This window comes from Biomphalaria glabrata, chromosome 1 (genome assembly GCF_947242115.1).
Source record: "Biomphalaria glabrata chromosome 1, xgBioGlab47.1, whole genome shotgun sequence".
In the NCBI taxonomy this organism is placed as follows: domain Eukaryota; kingdom Metazoa; phylum Mollusca; class Gastropoda; family Planorbidae; genus Biomphalaria; species Biomphalaria glabrata.
Window position 1 is genome coordinate 4,212,892 of NC_074711.1, and position 23,346 is coordinate 4,236,237.

Consider the following 23,346-nt stretch of genomic DNA (forward strand, 5'->3'; position numbering starts at 1 on the left):
GTCTATAGGAGAGAGAAATGTATCAGTTGGTGACCAGTGCATAACGGACTTCCTCGGTCTATAGGAGAGAGAAATGTAGCAGTTGGTGACCTGACCTGTACACAACGGACTCTCTCGGTCTATAGGAGAGAGGTGTGTATCATCCCGGTCAACAGTGCACAGGATAGCTGCCTGGTCGTGCGGTTTGTGCGCTAGACTGTCGTTCGGACTATCGTCCCTGGTTCAAACCCTGCCCGCTCCCATCCCCAGTCGTCCTGCGGGAGGTTTGGATTAGGGACTTTCGTCACGATCGTTCCAAATTTGAACCTCCGATATCTCTTGACATGGCCGGATTTAAGAGGTGTCAGACCTCGGGACTCCACAAGAAAGGGGCCTCCACAATAGAGATACAAATTTATCCGAATTTCGACGGGTCAGAAACTCTTTTCGTCCTCCCTTTTTTTTTCTCATTTTTACGGCTGGCAAAGAAATGTACGCTTGTAGCATGCTCAGATTAAGTAAATACAGCTCTGGATTTACATTTAGTCTACTAGGGTCTTACACTCCACAAACTCAAAATATATACTTTTTAAAACTGAAATAGGCACATAAACTATTTTTTTTTAAAAGGAAAGTGAGATTAAATTTTCAAGAACTCTCTTTATTTTGAATGCTTTTAGATATAAGTATTTTCATTGATAAGTGGATCTTTATTAAAGCTTTTGAAAAATTGTGGAGGCCCCCTCCAGAAAATCCTAACCCGGGCATCCACATGCTTAAATCCGGCCCTGTCCCCTGACGTCTTGCAGGGCGTTTGGAACGTTGTCATCCTATTTCTGAAAAGTAAAGTCTGAAAAGTAAAGTCTGAAAAGTAAAGTCTGAAAAGTAAAGCCTGAAAAGTAAAGTCTGAAAAGTAAAGTCTGAAAAGTAAAGTCTGAAAAGTAAAGTCTGAAAAGTAAAGTCTGAAAAGTAAAGCCTGAAAAGTAAAGTCTGAAAAGTAAAGTCTGAAAAGTAAAGCCTGAAAAGTAAAGTCTGAAAAGTAAAGTCTGAAAAGTAAAGTCTGAAAAGTAAAGTCTGAAAAGTAAAGTCTGAAAAGTAAAGCCTGAAAAGTAAAGTCTGAAAAGTAAAGTCTGAAAAGTAAAGCCTGAAAAGTAAAGTCTGAAAAGTAAAGCCTGAAAAGTAAAGTCTGAAAAGTAAAGTCTGAAAAGTAAAGTCTGAAAAGTTAAGTCTGAAAAGTAAAGTCTGAAAAGTAAAGTCTGAAAAGTAAAGTCTGAAAAGTAAAGTCTGAAAAGTAAAGTCTGAAAAGTAAAGCCTGAAAAGTAAAGTCTGAAAAGTAAAGTCTGAAAAGTAAAGCCTGAAAAGTAAAGTCTGAAAAGTAAAGTCTGAAAAGTAAAGTCTGAAAAGTAAAGTCTGAAAAGTAAAGTCTGAAAAGTAAAGTCTGAAAAGTAAAGCCTGAAAAGTAAAGTCTGAAAAGTAAAGCCTGAAAAGTAAAGTCTGAAAAGTAAAGTCTGAAAAGTAAAGTCTGAAAAGTTAAGTCTGAAAAGTAAAGTCTGAAAAGTAAAGTCTGAAAAGTAAAGTCTGAAAAGTAAAGTCTAGAAATTAAGCCTGAAAAGTAAAGTCTGAAAAGTAAAGTCTGAAAAGTAAAGTCTGAAAAGTAAAGTCTGAAAAGTAAAGTCTGAAAAGTACAGTCTGAAAAGTAAAGTCTGAAAAGTAAAGTCTGAAAAGTAAAGTGTGAAAAGTAAAGTCTGAAAAGTAAAGTGTGAAAAGTAAAGTGTGAAAAGTAAAGTCTGAAAAGTAAAGTCTGAAAAGTAAAGTCTGAAAAGTAAAGTCTGAAAAGTAAAGTGTGAAAAGTAAAGTCTGAAAAGTAAAGTCTGAAAAGTAAAGTCTGAAAAGTCAAGTCTGAAAAGTAAAGTCTAGAAGTTAAGTCTGAAAAATCAAGTCTGAAAAGTAAAGTCTGAAAAGTAAAGTCTAGAAGTTAAGTCTGAAAAGTAAAGTCTGAAAAGTAAAGTCTGAAAAGTAAAGTCTGAAAAGTAAAGTCTGAAAAGTAAAGTCTGAAAAGTAAAGTCTGAAAAGTTAAGTCTGAAAATTTCAAGCTAAAATCTCTTGGCTGTGTTAGACATGTACCTTGGTGTTGACATTTTGATTATCCGATGTAATCCAATCATTCAACAGACGTATGAAGACAAGCTGGAATCAATCTAAACCCTTCTTAACCCTTTTCATACGCTGTCTACAATGATGGTGGAATACGGGGAAGCGTACGGTCTAGTTAACAGCTAAACAAACAATAGAGCGACATGCAAGCTAAGCAAACATCGCCTAACCTTGTTTGTAGACCTCATGTAAAACTTGATACTTCTCTTGGCTTAGACTTTACGTGTACATGTGTACATGTGTTATCAACTAGCTACACACCCAGCGTGTTCAGTGTGTTCAACATTAGTGTGTAAAATACGGTAAAGATCACAGAACTTAAAACTTATGAAGGATGTGTTGCTAGTACAAGCTAAGTTTCCGTTCGATACAGTGCACAGGTAAAGATACGTTTCTGTGACTAAAGGTATTGGACGGTGTTGTGACTGCCAGTAAAGTTTCCAACCTTAAAACTCTCACCAACCAAGCAACCATTACAACGAGACAATTTGGACTTTTTTATGCCATCCATTGACTTTACTTGCTGGAACCATTTTCTCAAATGTCGTCTCTTTCATATCAGTGGTAGTATATTGTAGGAAGGGCTCCCTCGGGATACTCGGTCTCCGGCCTCGTACCAGTCGATGGAACCGCAAGAAGATTTTAGAGGGACGGAATCTCGAAATGGTTACGTTTAAAAGAGCTGACGTAAAATTGAGGTCGGACTGAAGAATAGTAACGTCACTGAGACATTTTCTCATAATAATAATGTGCTTAGACCGCTGACGCCAGTGGCGTCACTTTTGGGGTGCGACCGCACCCATATGATATTCATAGTCAGAAACAAAGAAAGTCAGCTCACACGTAGCAATAATGAAACTTCTTTTTGTACGGACAGACTTAATTAGGAAAGTCTATGGGGTGAATGAAAAGGCAGGAGAAACCTTTGGCCTATCGCACTGGTTGACACTAATCCTAGTGACGCCACTTCTAGAAACATATCATCAGAAAACGTTACTGAAAAAAAAATGCATACATGCTGTAGGACTAAAACCCATTACTTTCTGAGTATCAAATTCCTTCGGACGAGCGTATTGATTAACAGCTTAGTAGAGTGATTGATTTACTGTTTGCTTTCAGTATGACTTAAGACTAGTCTTCGATCTTGTTACATCTTGCATGCAGCTAAAATATTATGAATAAGTCAAATATCGTGGCAGACGTGACTTTGTAGATGGTGGACTTGACCTACATAAGGATATTTAGAGTATTTGAACATATCAAACAATATAGATAGAACTCGAGATTAACAAGATTAAGCTGGTTGTTGGCTGGATGTATGTTTGCTTAATATTGTCTAAATATTGGATTACGAAATAAATTCTAGGATTAACAAAGACTTAAATCATTCGTTTCTGTGGCCCACGGATAGAAAGGGTGTCATGTGGTCAGCACAACGATCAACCGCCTTTACTTTTCCCCAACTAATGTCAGGTTAGAGCTGGGTGGACTCAAAGCGCCTTAAGGATCCTGAAATAAAAATCTCAGTCTTCAAGTGGTTTTGAACCCGAGACCCCTCGGTTCGAAATCCAAGCGCTTTACCCCTCAGCCACCACAGCTTCAAATAAAGTCTTTTTGTTCTATGTATATCAAAACATCATTTTGTGATTTATTAAGTGATACTCAATGACAATCAAATGCAGATATCCTAACAATAAATAATCATGGCCTAAAATAAATTAGGTCAATGGCACACTCCTGAATTGAACTAGGTCGATGCTAAACATGACACACATAAACTAGGTCAATACTACACACAAGACATAAACACTAAATCTACGCCTACGCTCATGACCTCACAAAACGACTTGGAACAAAAAAAGAAAGCCAATGACGCCATTGAAGACTTACCCTCTGAAAGGAGTCATCCAGGAGGTAGACAGAACATCTTTCGCACTTGAGAAGGTCCTGAGCGTCCAGCATGATCTTCTGGACGAGCTTCTCCAAGTTACTCTGTTCCTCAAACATGCCTCGAGCAAGATGGAGAAGGAGCTGAGGGTTAAAACGTAGATTTTGACTTACAACATTGTAAATGAGTTCTGGATTTCAACTTGATGAAAGAGTTTTGACTTACAACATTGTAAATGAGTTCTGGATTTCAACTTGATGAAAGAGTTCTGACTTAAAACATTGTAACTGAGTTCTGGATTACAACTTGATGTAATAGTTCTGACTTACAACATTGTAACTGAGTTCTGATTTACAACTTGATAAAAGAGTTTTGACCTACAACATTGTAAATGAGTTCTGATTTACAATTGGATAAAAGTTCTGACTTACAACATTGTAAATGAGTTCTGATTTATATCTTGATAAAAGAGTTCTGACTTACAACATGGTTTAAGAAATAAGAAAATAGTTTTTATCCAAATAGATGAGTATGTTACATAGTGTTTTTTCCCCAGCAAGTTTTTAGTAACAAAGATGGAGACCTGGCAGTAGGCGGCTTACGAATGAGACAGCTGCAGATCTCTTACAAGGCGAAGGAATACACATTTCAGACCTAAAGGAAATCGGTTGTAAAACTCAGCTGTAGGCGGTAAAAAAAATAGCTCATACTGACCGCCTGTAAACCAACGTTTATCGCTGGATGTGGCAAAATATGTAGATCACAGCTAGGACTTGTAAGCAACGTACATTACTGCATTCCTAATTAATCTTCGGACTCCAAGTCAAGTCTAATATTTATTACTATAATTTTTAGCATTATTCTTACAACTATTTAAAAATTTTAACTGGAATCGAAACAAAACATCTTTGGAGGCTGAGTAGATTTCTAGACGTTAAAACATAAGTCTAGGTAGTTTCTATTTGAAACTTTCATACAATGGCTTGGATCTATAGAAGTTAAAACATAAGTCTAGGTAGTTTCTATTTGAAACTTTCATACAATGGCTTGGATCTATAGAAGTGAAAACATAAGTCTAGGTAGTTTCTATTTGAAACTTTCATACAATGTCTTGGATCTATAGAAGTGAAAACATAAGTCTAGGTAGTTTCTATTTGAAACTTTCATACAATGTCTTGGATCTATAGAAGTGAAAACATAAGTCTAGGTAGTTTCTATTTGAAACTTTCATACAATGTCTTGGATCTATAGAAGTGAAAACATAAGTCTAGGTAGTTTCTATTTGAAACTTTCATAAAATGTCTTGGATCTATAGACGTTAAAACATAAGTCTAGGTAGTTTCTATTTGAAACTTTCATACAATGTCTTGGATCTATAGAAGTTAAAACATAAGTCTAGGTAGTTTCTATTTGAAACTTTCATACAATGGCTTGGATCTATAGAAGTTAAAACATAAGTCTAGGTAGTTTCTATTTGAAACTTTCATACAATGTCTTGGATCTATAGAAGTTAAAACATAAGTCTAGGTAGTTTCTATTTGAAACTTTCATACAATGGCTTGGATCTATAGAAGTTAAAACATAAGTCTAGGTAGTTTCTATTTGAAACTTTCATACAATGGCTTGGATCTATAGAAGTTAAAACATAAGTCTAGGTAGTTTCTATTTGAAACTTTCATACAATGGCTTGGATCTATAGAAGTTAAAACATAAGTCTAGGTAGTTTCTATTTGAAACTTTCATACAATGGCTTGGATCTATAGAAGTTAAAACATAAGTCTAGGTAGTTTCTATTTGAAACTTTCATACAATGGCTTGGATCTATAGAAGTTAAAACATAAGTCTAGGTAGTTTCTATTTGAAACTTTCATACAATGGCTTGGATCTATAGAAGTTAAAACATAAGTCTAGGTAGTTTCTATTTGAAACTTTCATACAATGGCTTGGATCTATAGAAGTTAAAACATAAGTCTAGGTAGTTTCTATTTGAAACTTTCATACAATGGCTTGGATCTATAGAAGTTAAAACATAAGTCTAGGTAGTTTCTATTTGAAACTTTCATACAATGGCTTGGATCTATAGAAGTTAAAACATAAGTCTAGGTAGTTTCTATTTGAAACTTTCATACAATGGCTTGGATCTATAGAAGTTAAAACATAAGTCTAGGTAGTTTCTATTTGAAACTTTCATACAATGTCTTGGATCTATAGAAGTGAAAACATAAGTCTAGGTAGTTTCTATTTGAAACTTTCATACAATGTCTTGGATCTATAGAAGTGAAAACATAAGTCTAGGTAGTTTCTATTTGAAACTTTCATACAATGACTTGGATCTATAGAAGTGAAAACATAAGTCTAGGTAGTTTCTATTTGAAACTTTCATACAATGGCTTGGATCTATAGAAGTGAAAACATAAGTCTAGGTAGTTTCTATTTGAAACTTTCATACAATGTCTTGGATCTATAGAAGTGAAAACATAAGTCTAGGTAGTTTCTATTTGAAACTTTCATACAATGGCTTGGATCTATAGAAGTGAAAACATAAGTCTAGGTAGTTTCTATTTGAAACTTTCATACAATGTCTTGGATCTATAGAAGTGAAAACATAAGTCTAGGTAGTTTCTATTTGAAACTTTCATACAATGTCTTGGATCTATAGAAGTACTTTTAATTTTTGTTGGATCTCTTTTGAGCTCCATCACGAAATGAAAGAAATTTACTTGGCTGTACATCTCAACTAGAAGCTCAGACCAAAATAAATCAAATAGCATTATCTCCTCAGTTCGCGAGCCTTTTCAGAAGCCCAGAGTTCACTCCTGGCCTAGATCAAGGATGAACAGTTGGCCATGGGACATTAACTCTCCACAATGTCCAGTTCGATGGGCCACTGGCGTGCCGTGAAATGCTGGATAAAAAAAACACAGAGAAAAAAAAAGACAACGTGTAGTTATCTTCTCTTGTTTTCTACCGGAAGCATTTAAATCAGGGCAGGAAATAAAACGAGGCTCCACTTTGGAATCCAGCAGACTGCACTGTCCAAGCATTTGCACGGAATTGGGTGCCTATAGAAAGGATTAGGAGATAAAAGTTCACAGATAAAGCAGATCTGAACTGTTCACTTCTCCATAGGGCTGTTCAATCAAAGCGAAATTAACATTGGCGCGATCCGTCCAAAAGATAGAAAAACAAACAAACAAACAAAACAAAACAACGAAATTAAAAAAAAACAAAAAAACACTCACACACGCATAAGACAACAGCAAAAAAAAACAACAAAAACAAAACAAAACACTAACAACAACGAAAATAAAAATAAAACACTCACACACACAAAAAACAAAAAAAAAAGACTTCAACAGTTGGAGCAGAGATTAGGGTTCACTGTAAAGCTTGACCCCAGTTTATTACCTGGTTTCGCTTGAATTCATTCACTGACATCTCAAAGAGCTGTGCATTGGTGATACCGATACCACAAAATGTCAGATATTTGCGAAACAGCTGGGGAAAAAAAAACACAAATAAATTAAATAAAAAAACACAAATAAAATAGTAAAGTAAAGGCAGGAAATGTAACATGTTTGTTTATTTGTTATTTGTCTAGGCATTTTACAGAACGACAAATTCTGAGTCAGGCAAAGTAGAAAATGTTTTATTTAGAAAGATATCTATACAGTAAATGTAAATGAATGGGGAAAAAAACGATTGTGTAAACACGATTTCTTAAGACTAAAAATACATTTGTATCCAATGTATTTATTTGTTTGTTTGTTTTACATGTTTCGGATGTTCCTTCAGAGTTGAAGATAGTTTACTTCCTAGTCCAAACCTCCCGCAGGACGACGGGGGATGGGAGCGGGCAGGGTTTGAACCCTCGACCGTCGATAAATCCGAACGACAGTCCAGCGCGCAAACCGCACGACCAGGCATTCTATGTTAAGTGTAATTTTGATTTTTAAATAATCAAATAATTCTTTGAATCAACTAGTCCTATTTAAAAATAGTAATGTAAATGAGAAAAGACCTTATTATAATTATTTTAAACATTATTTCCCTTTTTTAAACAGCCACAGAGTTGATTATAAAGTTCAATTTCAAGACGAGTACATTATTTACAGGTATAAGCGTATTCTTTTTTTTTCAATAGTGAAATATGTGTCAATATTTGACACTGTAACCTTGTTTAACATGATAACTTAACTAATGTTTCCATCAATAGCTAGTCAAGTGATTTCTTCTTAGTAGTCGTATTTGCCTTGATTCCATAATAAACTCATTGTCTTTCACCTATCACACAACACAATATGAAACATATTTTATATCAACTTTTGACCTAGTACAAATACACAAATAAATATATACACACTTAGACAGTCGTAATTAAACATACTCCACACTTTAAAGAACAAGACTCAATTATTTAGGTTACAGGCGAATACAAATATTATTCCGAGAAAATTATACTATTAATAAAATACTTTAAATCATCATTTAACACATTGCCTGAAGCATATGTAGTCAATGTATGGAATGTCTAAGCAAAGTAGAAAATGGAGAAATTATTTCTTACTCTGCCTGGACATTTCAGGCATTCTATACACTGCCATATTTCGCACTTTGCCTGTAGCATATTAATGAATATTGTTCAGTGCTCCAGAAAAAAAAGGGTGTTTTATTAGAAAATGTTGCTGTATATCTTGATTTCGTTCAAAGAACACTAGCTGTCTAGTATTTATTTTTATAACTAGACCACCATTCACAATTACATACACTAAGTAAGACAAAAAAATCAATATCACTTTACTTAGAAGCTTACAACTGTAGAACAAATCTATAGTTACTTAGAAGCTTACAACTGTAGAACAAATCTATAGTTACTTAGAAGCTTACAACTGTAGAACAAATCTATAGTTACTTAGAAGATTACAACTGTAGAACAAATCTATAGTTACTTAGAAGCTTACAACTGTAGAACAAATCTATAGTTACTTAGAAGCTTACAACTGTAGAACAAATCTATAGTTACTTAGAAGCTTACAACTGTAGAACAAATCTATAGTTACTTAGAAGCTTACAACTGTAGAACAAATCTATAGTTACTTAGAAGCTTACAACTGTAGAACAAATCTATAGTTACTTAGAAGCTTACAACTGTAGATTAAATCTATAGTTACTTAGAAGCTTACAACTGTAGAACAAATCTATAGTTACTTAGGAGCTTACAACTGTAGAACAAATCTATAGTTACTTAGAAGCTTACAACTGTAGATCAAATCTATAGTTACTTAGAAGCTTACAACTGTAGAACAAATCTATAGTTCGCAAGGTCTGAATGGGATGCATTACTACTTTACTTTTCTTTTTTTTTTTTTGGGGGGGGGGTTTGTTTTTTGAGGAATACGATTATAGAAATATATATTATGGCCACTATGGAAATTTTAGAGCACAATAGTTTTAACGTCAGTATCGCATGTGCATTGTATTGAAATGATCTAAATAAGACTATCTTTCTAAGGGACATAACTAGGCTTACGTCTTCGTCCTGTTTGCTGAACTCATGGTTTCCGGAAATTTTGTTGATGATCTGAGCAACTCCGATGACCTCCCCTTCGAAATTGACTATTGGCATGGAGAGGATGCTGTGAGTCCTGTATCCGGTCTTTTTATCCACTTCCTGGTTGAACCTGGGGTCCTAGCAGACGACAAGACATTTCGATGCATATTTTCTAAATACAGAGATAATATGTCTTTAATTTAAGCAGCACGATGCCTAATGCAACTCTATTCATAGAGACTAAACCATGTTTTGTGACATAATTATTTCTTGACATGGCGTTCTAAGCCATTGGTATATATTCCAGGATGAACAGGCGGAACAAAAATCATACACCAGGCTAAAACAAAAGGAGGACTTAATGAGGACACATGGGAATAAAGAGGATAAAAAGGGGGCAAAATGAGGACACATGAGAATAAAAAGGACAAAAAAAGGAGGCCATAAAAGGGACAAAACTTTCTTCTTATTATTATTTATGATCGACTTAGTGAGGTTAAACCAGACAATTTTGAAAGAGTTGAGTTCGTTGGATAAATACAGACTAACAGGAGTGTAGAACAGAGTGAAATCCGGACATTTTCAGCACCTGCCGAAAGAACGTAGCCCTAAAAAAAGAGGGCATGTCCTTCTTTTGTCGGACGTTTAGTAACCCTCTCCATAGCCCAAGTAATAGAGGGCAAAGTCTTATGTCAGACAACTGTATATCTCACGCAAAAGATCGCACTGAAAATATATTCCGAGTTAAATTAGTTTGCAGTGTGATCGGATTCACATTACAGTCTGCATTAGATTATACTTGATTATAGCCACTTGTTGTTTCGCAACGAAGATAACATAATTTTTAAAACATGGCGTCTATAACTTCAAATACATTCGTTATTTGCTAAATTGATACAATTTTGTTACATAAACTTTATTTGTTGTTGCTATTGTTTTTTTAAATTTCATTTTTAAAAATTATTATTTTTTTTAAATTACAATACAATTAAATAAGTTATCTACCCTTTGATTTTATATGGACCATCACTTCGATAAAATATGTGTTATGCATTGTCATAGACTTTATGCGTGCCATGGACAATTTAGAGTGCCTAATTTCTCACGGAACACACATTATGGCTGCTCAAGCTGTCTTTAATTTTAAAAACGTAATTAAAAAACAAAATCCCATTTGGCTGTAATAGAAATATTGTTTTTAAAAAATCCGTTTGCCGGATATAATTATTATTTCCACTTATATTTTTTTCTCCTCTAAAACATTGATTATACAAATATCATTATCAATACAGGGGGAAGGCCTAATTGTCTGCTCTTGGCCGACATAAAAACCTTTCACGGGAAGTAAGATTATTTCCCCTTACTGCGTAGACATCCTTTATGTTGATTGGTTCCCGAGACAGAGCCACATTTCCCGCTATGCCCACGCCGAAAGGGACGATAATCTCGTTGGCCTCCGTGTGGATGGACTGTTCCAGTGTGCTGGACTCTGTGACGTCAAACAGCTTGGACACAAGGTACTTATTGTCTCTGCTGCCTCTGACCAGGAACAGACTGCCGCGGTCACTGTTGGTCAGTATACTTACATTCTGCAAAAATAAAAAGCGGGATAAAAGAAAATCAGTGTCATTTTTTTTTTTAGTTTTAAACATATACATTAGGATGAGGGATTGAGGGACACAACAAGATTGGCTGCCTGTCACAGCATCGTTTGAGAATCACTGTGACAGGTAGTGACTCAGCTTTTTAATGTGTTAAATTTTGGCTCGATTCCAATTCATTTTCTCCTATGTTCGGTGTGTTGAACTACGGTTCGAATAAAATTCATATTCAGAATAGCTTCACATATTTTTTTTTATTATTATTATAGCTTTTATATAGCGCTACTTTCATGCTTATAGCATGCTCAGATCGCTTTTGGTCCAATCTCATTTGTGGACAAGTGGGGTGGAGGGGGTATCTAGGAGTCGGTTTTCCGTGCTGCCTTTAGGCGCTCAGTAAACACAACTCTGCCCGAGTCGGGTGTCGAACCTCGAGCCCCCTTCTAGGTAGCCAAGCCAAGTGCACTTGGCCTCTCGACCACGCTTCCCACGTTGGTCTGGAAAGTGAACTTTCTTTAGACGTAATTGTCAATATGCAGTTTGTAGATTTTTTTTTCTTTCTTTTGTTTACGAGGGTGTCACGTTGCCAGCACAACGCCAAACAAAATCATTGTGAAGTACCGATGAGAGTTAAGTTTCAGGAACTTCCTAAACTGCCAAAGTCTGCTGGGATTCAAACTCGAGACTGTCTTATTGATATCCTACCATTTGACCAGATACCCCAACCAAAAAAGAAAGTGCACAGAACAGTTGTATGAAGAAATTAATTTAACTGAGTAAATACTTCAGCACGCTTTCAGAGGAAATAGTTCACAGCGACACAGTCACCAACCCACTCAAACACTGACAGTTCAAACATACAAGCAACCACACACACACACATTTATAAACATTTCTGGCAAACAAACGCAGAGCACTTAAATCCCTACACGCGAAGCACTTATTCCTGATTGGATGAGACTAAATCACGTGGTGAGGGGCAGATACTTGATGTAACTACATTAAATGTTTCAGAATTACAAAATTAAATCAACTCATATTTGTCGAATCGAGTTTCAGATAAACAAATAAACGACGCCTCTCAAATAGCTCCAGACAAATTGGAGTTACTTCCCTCCTCGGTTCATTTTTTCCCCCACGTTTATGTTTTAAAAAGTAACAATAATTGGAACCAATATTTTGAATATTCGCCTATGTCTAGACCAATTTTTAATCAAACAAATTACACACACTGGGACAACGAGAGATTTCGGATATCTTGCGTAATGAAACTCACAGACAGTATTATATTTTTATACCTATATCTTAAGTCTGTGTTTCTCAAACATTTACCAGTGGTGTCCTCCACCCTAGACGAATATAATTTCGTTCACAAGTACGAGGAAGATTATTAGCAATGTGCTCGTTGGGGAATCAACTGTCAGTGAGCCATTTGTCGCGTGAAATATTTGGCGTGAGCTAACTGTCAGTGAACCATTTGTCGCGTGAAATATTTGGCGTGAGCTAACTGTCAGTGAACCATTTGTCGCGTGAAATATTTGGAGTGAGCTAACTGTCAGTGAACCATTTGTCGCGTGAAATATTTGTCGTGAGCTAACTGTCAGTGAACCATTTGTCGCGTGAAATATTTGTCGTGAGCCATTTGTTGCGTGAAATATTTGCCGTGAGCTAACTGTCAGTGAGCCATTTGTCGCGTGAAATATTTGTCGTGAGTCAACTGTCAGTGAACCATTTGTCGCGTGAAATATTTGTCGTGAGTCAACTGTCAGTGAGCCATTTGTCGCGTGAAATATTTGTCATGAGCCATTTGTTGCGTGAAATATTTGGCGTGAGCTAACTGTCAGTGAGCCATTTGTCGCGTGAAATATTTGGCGTGAGCTAACTGTCAGTGAGCCATTTGTCGCGTGAAATATTTGTCGTGAGCAAACTGTCAGTAAAAAAGTTGACTTAGAACCATTTGTTGAGTAAACTAAAAAAAAACAACAGTTGTCAGTGAAACAGTTGACTTAGAACCATTAGTTGAATAAACTAAAAAAAACAGTTGTCAGTGTAGCAGTTGATTTAGAACCATTTGTCAATGAATCTGTTGTCTGTAAAACATTTGAAGCACAATCTTCTCTACCTTTCTCTTTCTCTATCTTTTCTTGTATATTACAGACGTAACGTATGGCATTAGAAATGTACCACTATCTTTGTGTCTTTTTGAGTATTTCATTTAAGTTTTGTTTTTCTATGAGTAAATTACGGTTCAGTGTTGTTTATGTATTATAGCTACTTTACTTTTTATTCTTCTGTCCTGAAGTGTTTCTAAATTTAGTGATTTAACTAAAGGTGTTATTCTAATTGAAATATTCGTTTGTTATAAATCTCGCCGCTCTATTTTGTATTTGTTCTAGTTTCTTTATATTTTCTTGAGTTGCGGGATCCCAAACAGAGAATGCATATTCTAATATTGGTCCAACTAAAGTCAAATAGCATTTTTTTGTTTAATGTTCTTGTTTGATTTGTAAACATTTCTTTTAATAAGCCCTAATGTTTTGTTTGATTTTTTTTTAAATTATTTCTCTGAGTTAACTTTTCATTTATAATTACACCTAGACTGACCTAGATATTTTGAGTGTTTAGTCTCTCCATCTTCTCTTATTCAAAACAGAACAAAACAACCAACCCCCCCTTTGCTCCCTTCCGCACCCATATAAAATTAATTTTCATTTTCCTCACTCTCCCCACCTCTTTAACTCTTAGAATTATACAAATATATTAAGGCTGGTTTATTGTGACCTATCACTAGCATTGCCAATGACTTAGAAATAGGCGATCTAGTGGCGGAAATGTCGAAAATAAAGGGCACCTAACTTGTTCTATAATATAAACCTAAAATCTTTGTTGTTTCAAATTCCACATGCATTATATATATATATATATATATATATATATATATATATATATATATATATATATATATATATATATATATATATATATATATATATAATTCTATAGTTGTGAAATATGTATATTTTAAATTTTGATTTACAATAAAGGAGAAATGTAATTGATAAACACCTTAACCTATTTCAAGATACTTTTATTGTAAATATATATTTTCATAAACTATCTCTTTCATTTTCATTACAACAGTCAACCTTGCATTCAATGCTAATTTTGCAGTTTCATAATTTCGATGTAGAACTTGTATTAAAGCTGATTACATCTCTCTCTCTCTCTCATTTCAATATTTCACTACCTTAAACAGTTTATCTAGCACTATGTCTTCTGTCTACTGGCACTTCTTCGTTTTATTTGACACCCCACCCCCCAGGGGCGGACTGGCTATATGGGCAAATGCCCGGTGGGCTGGTACCCAAATGGGCCACCGAAAGGGCCGCAAGTATGCCACTATTGCACGTATGAGATCGTTAAACGTTTTATAATAGTTTCTTATAAAAGGGGCCCTCTGGCGTCATGTAAAAAAAAATCTTTTACAGACTCTACACTACAGTCTAATACTAATTTAATGTAACACATTTTCCGAAATAATGTAATAGCTTACATCCATAGACAGTGTTACAAGAAGACTCCACCTTTTGGGGCCCACACTTTAAGCAATTTAAAAAAAAAAGCAACTTAAGGCCTATATTTCTTATAAAGATATAGAGTTCACTGTATGCATGCTTTCAGTTTTCTATACATTATCAAACCTAACATAATGATTTCGAGGACTGGTATGATTGGATGCCCATCATGATATACATTTTGTGGGCCGCATGGTATTAAAATGCCCGGGCCTATTTTGACACCCAGTCCTCCCCTGCCCTTTCCCCCCCCCCAAATCACACAAACACACTACCTCCACAAGCTCCGGGATCAAAGGTTTTCTTATGTGTTCTGAGCTTCAGTAATTCATTCACCTGGCGTATACAACTTACTATTTCTCGAAGTTAGAAGAATGGATGTAAAGTTTCCCTTCAGACTTAGTGATCTAGAGGGCAGCTGATGTCAAGGTCATCTGTTTCTTTGGCCATCGGTTAACGAGCAGGGTACCAGCACAAAGACCAACCGCCCTTTACTTTCCCCATTAGAGTCGGGTGGACTCAGGAGCGCCCTACATTTTTTTGTCGTAGTCAAAAGAATACATGCAAACAAGGCTTAAAGTCAAAAGGGATTGGACTTGGCAATGTTGAAGTTATTTTCTTGCAATCCGGGATGCAAAGAGCATTCTGTAGTAGCCCAGAGCGCACAGTTCATCATAGTAAAAAAAAATACTCTGATAAAAGTTAGTCTAATAAAGACATTACTACTATGCGATATGTACATATACATACACAGAGCGCACGTGCGTCTGTCAAGGCCGCGATCGTTGTAAGTTCATAGTCTTAGTTTTTAATGTCACAAATAGGGTCAGCAAAAACGATGTTCGACATTTGACAGAAATCCGACCGTTCTTACATAAAAAGCCCAGAAGAATCGCGTTATCGGTGACGTTTTAAGATCTCTTTTTCCAAAAAAAATGTTTTGAATTGATATTTGCTGCAGACACATCTCGCAATATTGGCATACATTTAAAAAAAAAAATGGTTCCAGTGCCGGCCTTAAGCATAGGAAAACTAGGCAGCATAGGGACCTCCATTGGTGGGGCCCCAAGCGAAGAACTAAATTTTTTAGAGAAGTGGGGGCCCTGGGGGACTTTTGAATTAGGACTTCCTCCACCACCCTACCTACGTCATTGCTTACAGCCATAAATATAAGCGTGGAGCTTAAATTCTAACCATAATTTCAGATAAAAACTGCAGACAAGGAACTTTGAATCTAACTAGCCACAATACTAGAACAAGAAATTGAGTTTCTAAACTTTATATACGGCCAAACCAGTATACATTATATCCCCTTCACCTATCACTTATTCTGTTGGACCGTTGGGGCACCACACAAGATCTGTCAACCGTCTTTCTCCATTCCTCTCTGTCCTTTCATTCACTGACAGGCCTGTCTGTTCTTTGATGGTGTCTCACTCTTCTTTTTCCTGGTACTGTACTCTGAAGGAAGGTCTTTGCGAACCATGAGGACATTGTGGTGTGACTATAGAGTTTGAGCTTACTTTTTTTTTGACAGTGATTAGCAGGTCATCGTGGGGTCCAATTTCTGTATTAATCCTGTTTATAATCTCTTCATTTGTGTTACGGTCTTTGTAAGTGACACCTAAGATCTTTCTGTAGCACCTTAGTTTCAGTGCTAAGATCCTCTTCTCGAGATCTGCAGTCAGCGTCCAAGATTCGTAAGCATATAAGAATATGTCCTTGAAAAGTACATATCATTGATTAAAACTACGTTGATACAAGAACCTGAGATTCTAACTAAACCTAGAGCCATAACAGAATACAATGATTCAATCGACGTTTATACAAGGACCTAAGATTCTAGCTAAACATAGAGCCATAACAGAATACAAGGATTCAAGTTATGTTTATACAGGACCTGAGATTCCAACTAAACATAGACCCATAACAGAATACAAGGATTCAAGCTACGATTATACAACGACCTGAGATTCTAGCTAAACATAGAGCCATAACAGAATACAAGGATTCAAGCCACGTTTATACAAGGACCTGAGATTCTAGCTAAACATAGACCCATAACAGAGTACAAGGATTCAATCGACGTTTATACAAGGACATGAGATTCTAACTAAACATAGACCCATAACAGAATACAAGGATTCAAGTTATGTTTATACAAGGACCTGAGTTTCTAACTAAACATAGAGCCATAACAATACAAGGATTCAAGTTATGTTTATACAAGGACCTGAGATTCTAACTAAACATAGAGCCATAACAGAATACAAGGATTCAAGCCACGTTTATACAAGGACCTGAGATTCTAGCTAAACATAGACCCATAACAGAGTACAAGGATTCAATCGACGTTTATACAAGGACATGAGATTCTAACTAAACATAGACCCATAACAGAATACAAGGATTCAAGTTATGTTTATACAAGGACCTGAGATTCTAACTAAACATAGAGCCATAACAGAATGCAATGATTCAAGCCACGTTTATACAAGGACCTGAGATTCTAGCTAAACATAGACCCATAACAGGATACAAGGATTCAAGCTACACTTATACAAGGACCTGAGATTCTAACTAAACATAGACCCATAACAGAATACAAGGATTCAAGCCACGTTTATACAAGGACATGAGATTCTAACTAAACATAGACCCATAACAGAATACAAGGATTCAAGTTATGTTTATACAAGGACATGAGATTCTAACTAAACATAGACCCATAACAGAATACAAGGATTCAATCGACGTTTATACAAGGACCTGAGTTTCTAACTAAACATAGAGCCATAACAATACAAGGATTCAAGTTATGTTTATACAAGGACCTGAGATTCTAACTAAACATAGAGCCATAACAGAATAAAAGGATTCAAGTTATGTTTATACAAGGACCTGAGATTCTAACTAAACATAGAGCCATAACAATACAAGGATTCAAGCGACGTTTATACAAGGACCTGAGATTCTAGCTAAACATAGAGCCATAACAATACAAGGATTCAAGTTATGTTTATACAAGGACCTGAGATTCTAACTAAACATAGAGCCATAACAGAATAAAAGGATTAAAGCGACGTTTATACAAGGACCTGAGATTCTAACTAAACATAGAGCCATAACAGAATACAAGGATTCAAACTACATTTATACAAGGACCTGAGATTCTAGCTAAACATAGAGCCATAACAGAATACAAGGATTCAAGCTACGATTATACAAGGACCTGAGATTCTAGCTAAACATAGAGACATAACAGAATACAAGGATTCAAGCTACACTTATACAAGGACCTGAGATTCCAGCTAAACATAGAGACATAACAGAATACAAGGATTCAAACTACATTTATACAAGGACCTTAGATTCTAGCTAAACATAGACCCATAACAGAATACAAGGATTCAAGCGACGTTTATACAAGGGCCTGAGATTCTAACTAAACATAGACCCATAACAGAATACAAGGATTCAAGTTATGTTTGTACAAGGACCTGAGATTCTAACTAAACATAGAGCCATAACAGAATACAAGGATTCAAGTTATGTTTATACAAGGACCTGAGATTCTAACTAAACATAGAGCCATAACAGAATACAAGGATTCAAGCTACGATTATACAAGGACCTGAGATTCTAGCTAAACATAGAGCCATAACAGAATACAAGGATTCAAGCTACGATTATACAAGGACCTGAGATTCTAGCTAAACATAGAGCCATAACAGAATACAAGGATTCAAGCTACGCTTATACAAGGACCTGAGATTCTAGTTAAACATAGAGCCATAACAGAATACAAGGATTCAAACTACATTTATACAAGGACCTTAGATTCTAGCTAAACATAGACCCATAACAGAATACAAGGATTCAAGTTATGTTTATACAAGGACCTGAGATTCTAGCTAAACATAGAGCCATAACAGAATACAAGGATTCAAGCGACGTTTATACAAGGGCCTGAGATTCTAACTAAACATAGACCCATAACAGAATACAAGGATTCAAGTTATGTTTGTACAAGGACCTGAGATTCTAACTAAACATAGAGCCATAACAGAATACAAGGATTCAAGTTATGTTTATACAAGGACCTGAGATTCTAACTAAACATAGAGCCATAACAGAATACAAGGATTCAAGCTACGATTATACAAGGACCTGATTTTCTAGCTAAACATAGAGCCATAACAGAATACAAGGATTCAATCGACGTTTATACAAGGACCTGAGATTCTAGCTAAACATAGAACTCTAGAAAATTACTATAAATTATATCATTTAATGGAATACGTAAACCACACAACAGAGACGGAGCGATATTACCAAGTGATCAATAAATCTCTTTGAACTTTTATCTATTTGATCAGAAAAGTGGGTGAGGTGGGGCGGAAGGAATATTTTTCTCCATAACAGATGACAGGCTACCAGGGAAGAGGGGGGGGGGCGTGTCTGTTTGGTAGCGACGTAACGAAGGGATTATTTTCTCTGACCGTTGACACAAGGCAGTGAGAGAAAGTAATTAGGATGGTCCAGTCTTGTCTATAACGATAGAGCTGTCCGTCGTAGAGACTGTCACTAAATATCTGTTCTGTAGCTTTTGGCACTAAGCAATGCACACATCAGGATGGTCCAGTCTTGTCTATAACGATAGAGATGTCCCTAATAGTGACTATCTGTTCTGTAGCTCTTGACACTGAGAAATGCACACATCAGGATGTTTAAGTCTTATCTTATCTTCTTATCATCTTATCTTATCTTATATATATATATAACTTCAAAAATAAGATAATTACGACCTAGGCATTTCATGTCTCAATCTATTCATGCATGTGAATTTTAATGACTTAAACTATGCCAAGTCGATAGTTTTCCTGGCTGATTCAGGCAACCCATACCATCGTCTATTGCACTAGGGAAGAAGTAGCACTTGTACAAATTTGTTCTAGCGTAAGGAATAAGAAATGTGCCTCTATCTTTGTGTCTTTCTGAGTAGTTCATTAAGTTTTGTTTTTCTATTTGTAAATTATGGTTTTGTGTTTTATGTATTATAGCTGCTTTACTTTTTATTCTACTGTCTGAAGTGTCTCTAAGTTTAGTGATTTTTACTTATGGTGTAACTTTAATCTAATCGGAATATTTGTTTATTTTAAATCTTAATGCTCTGTTTTGTGTTTGTTTTGTGTTTTTGTGTTTTGTGTTTGTTTTGTGTTTGTTTTGTGTTTTTGTGTTTTGTGTTTGTTTTGTGTTTTTGTGTTTTGTGTTTGTTTTGTGTTTGTTTTGTGTTTGTTTTGTGTTTGTTTTGTGTTTGTTTTGTGTTTGTTCTAGTTTTTCAATGCTTTCTTAAGTCGAGGGATCCCAAACAGATGATCTAGCCTTGTCTGGAAAAGAAAGCTTTGTCTGCCATAGACTAAAATCTAATTAGTACTGAGCAACCCGCAGTTTTATGATAATAATTTTCAACAAATAATGCATTTTTTACATGAAACGTAAATGTCCTTGATTTTTCTTTTAAAATATACTCTTGTAGACCTCATCCCTCATGCTAGAAGCGTGATTAGAGCGCTCTGTCCCTATCTAGGAGGAAATGGGTTTATCTGGGAGAAAGTTATACCTTGTTACTTCAAGTTATATTAACCTAGGTTTATCTAGGTATATCCCATGTATAGGATTTTTCACAAAAAAATATTTTAGCTCTTAGGCCTAGGCTTCATAATGAAACATTTCTTTGATTTCTTTGTAATGTCTTTTTTTTTTTTTTGTTAGTGATTTCTTTTAATTAGAAGACATTTCTATTATCTAATTTTTATAGTACTATTTTAAGGCATTGTTAAAGTTATTTCAAGGTTAAAAAAGTATGACAAAGAGAAAGTGCACTATTAATGAAACAAATATTTGTCATACAAAGATTATTTTCCTATTTCTATACTTTTTTTTTTTTTTTTTTTCTTTTAGAAAAAAATAGTTTGCTAAGACAAAATAAAGAAATGTTTTAACGATTTTTTTTTAATTTAAGAGTGCAACTGTTACCATAGCAACCATTTCATTTTGTTCCTTCAATATCAGATTGACATTAAGTATAAAATATGAGCTATTCTTAGACAATAACGGAGTTCAGGAAAACAAATTAAAAAAAAATAATGTTGATTTACATTTCATTGCAGGGGCGTAATTACTTTTTTTGGTTACAGAGAGAGAAGGGGAGACTTCACATTTCCGACCGTGGGGATCATTTGTCTACTAAAATAGTCACTCATTTCTTGCGTCATTCACGTTACCACATGCTCAAACGTTTTAAAACATCAACTCCACGTGCCCACTTGATGAGGCTATTTAGGAAGAGCATTCAAAGTGCAGATTGATGGGGGGGGGGCGGTGGCTGAGTGGTTAGGTTCTTGTCTTTCGAACCTGAGACCCTGGGTTCGAATCTCGGTGAAACCGGAGATTTTGACTTTTGTGATTTTTAGGGTGCCCAACTGTAATGGGTACCGGACATTAGTTGGAGAAAGTAAAGACGGTTGGTCGCTGTGCTGGCCACTCTACTCGTTGGCTAAAAGGAATGGATGGCCTTAACATCATCTGCCCTGTAGATCGCAAGGTCTGAAAGGGAAACTCAAGGATGCAGTTAAAAGAATCAATTTAGAATGACGCAATCAATATTTGGCGTCTAAATAAGAAACGTGGTAGAGGTCTTGCGGGCTCTCAAAACAAGGTGGATAAAGATTAAGATTAATTAGTTAATCGTGTATATCGTACACTTTCTTTTTAACCTCAATAGAACGAAACAGACACGGTTATTATACTTCTTTATCCATCATCTAAGGGGGGCGCGATGGTTGAGTGGTAAAGCACTTGGCTTCCGAACCGAGAGGTCCCGGGTTCAAATCATGGTGAAGACTGGGATTGTTAATGTCGGGATCTTAAGGGCTCCTCTGGGTTCACCCAGCTCTAATGGGTACCTGACATTAGTTGGGGAAAAGTAAAGGCGGTTGGTCGCTGTGATGACCACATGACACACCCTCGTTAACCGTGGGCCCACAGATGACCTTTAAACCTTCTGCCTTATAGGTCGCAATGTCTGAAGGGAGGACTATCCATCATTCCATGTATTTACATTTAAACCCTCCCCCATCAGTTCTACTAACGCATGGCCAATTTATAAATTAATATAGCATAGGCATGGGAATTTATCAAAAAGTTGACCTAAATATTCAAATATTTAAAGTTAGTGAAACAAAACTTTGCAACTAATGGGAAGGACTAGCACTACGATCCAACGTCTTAAAATACACTTGCAAGATTTCTCATTACAACAGAGGTCGTTTGTGCAATAGAGATGATTTATCGTCAACAACTGATGTCATTTGCTCGTAAGTGATGTCGAATAAATACGTATCTGCCAATGAAAAACATCTTTTTCACATAAATATCACATATATGATAAGAATATGTCATAGTTGTCATATAATTGTCATATAGATGTCAAATTGTTATCTTCTAGAAGTCATACAGTTGTCATATAGATGTTATATTGTTATCTTATAGATGTCATACAGTTGTCACATATATTTTAGATCAGGGTGGGCATAGAACGTCAGCAAAAAAAAACAAAAAAAAACAAACAATTAAAATATAATCTTCGATCAGGATTCAAACTCGAGGTCATTAAGACAGTTTCTAAAGTGTTACCACACTGCCACCAACTAACTCAGTAAACTCAGCAATAATTTACAATAAGTTGTTGCCCTTTATCGGAACCAAGTAGGGCGAAAAAAAAAAAAAAAACTCCTTTCAAATCAAAAATGTATCTGTAGTGTATCCCTAGAGTTTGATTGGAATCCACCATTAATTAGAAAATGGACAGATAACGAAGCCGAGCCCTGACGATCAATGCGCGAGACGCGTGCAATTAGGTACGTTCAGTTTAAGAAAAAGTCAATTGACCGTGACAGATGTACTCGTGGAAAGACAGCTTATTGACAGAGTTAAGGTGAGCCCCAGAAATAGACGAGCTAAATTTAGAGATGCAGTGTCGATGAGTTAAATAACAAGCGAATGTGACATTTCTAAGGTAAACATTTGTTACCGCCCTACGGGGGAGGGGCAATTTTTTTTAAAGACTTTTTTTTAAATTTTCGACCCTCTTATATATGGGATGTAATTTTTTTTTTTAAGCTTGGCGTAAACGTATCATGAATGTGGGTGCTATACGTGTTAAGTATGTAAGTAATAAGTCTGTAAGTGTTGTGTTGAGTGTGTCTATGTTTAGAGTGTGTGACTTGTGAGTGTGAAGTGTGTGTGTGTGTGAGGTTATTTGCTATGAGGTTTGAGTGTGTGTATGACTACTGGATGTGTGTGTGTGTGTGTGTGTGACTACTGGGAAGCGTGTGTAAGTATAAAAAAAGTAAAGTAAAGTTCCCCTTTTCAGACCTTGTGGTCTATAGGGCAGATGATCTGTTTCTGTGGCCTACGGTTAAGGAGGGTGTTTTGTGGCCAGCACAACGATCTTTACTTTTCCCTAACTAATGTCAGGTACCCATTTCAGCTGGGTGGACTCAGAGGCGCCTGAAGATCCCGAAATTAAAAATC

General features: G+C 35.8%; 1 protein-coding gene across 9 annotated transcripts in view; it reads right to left on the bottom strand.

Annotated features, from left to right (window-relative positions):
- Nucleotides 1-23,346, bottom strand: part of LOC106079854 (cGMP-specific 3',5'-cyclic phosphodiesterase-like) — a 133,514-nt gene that overhangs the window by 55,382 nt on the left and 54,786 nt on the right. For all 9 annotated transcript variants that reach the window (XM_056013258.1, XM_056013134.1, XM_056013316.1 and 6 more), the window contains exons 3-6: nt 10,937-11,161; nt 9,552-9,710; nt 7,430-7,519; nt 4,024-4,164 (exon numbers count right to left, since the gene is read on the bottom strand). In XM_056013258.1, the coding sequence (XP_055869233.1) occupies nt 4,024-4,164; nt 7,430-7,519; nt 9,552-9,710; nt 10,937-11,161 (615 nt within the window). The remainder of the gene's footprint in view (nt 1-4,023; nt 4,165-7,429; nt 7,520-9,551; nt 9,711-10,936; nt 11,162-23,346) is intronic.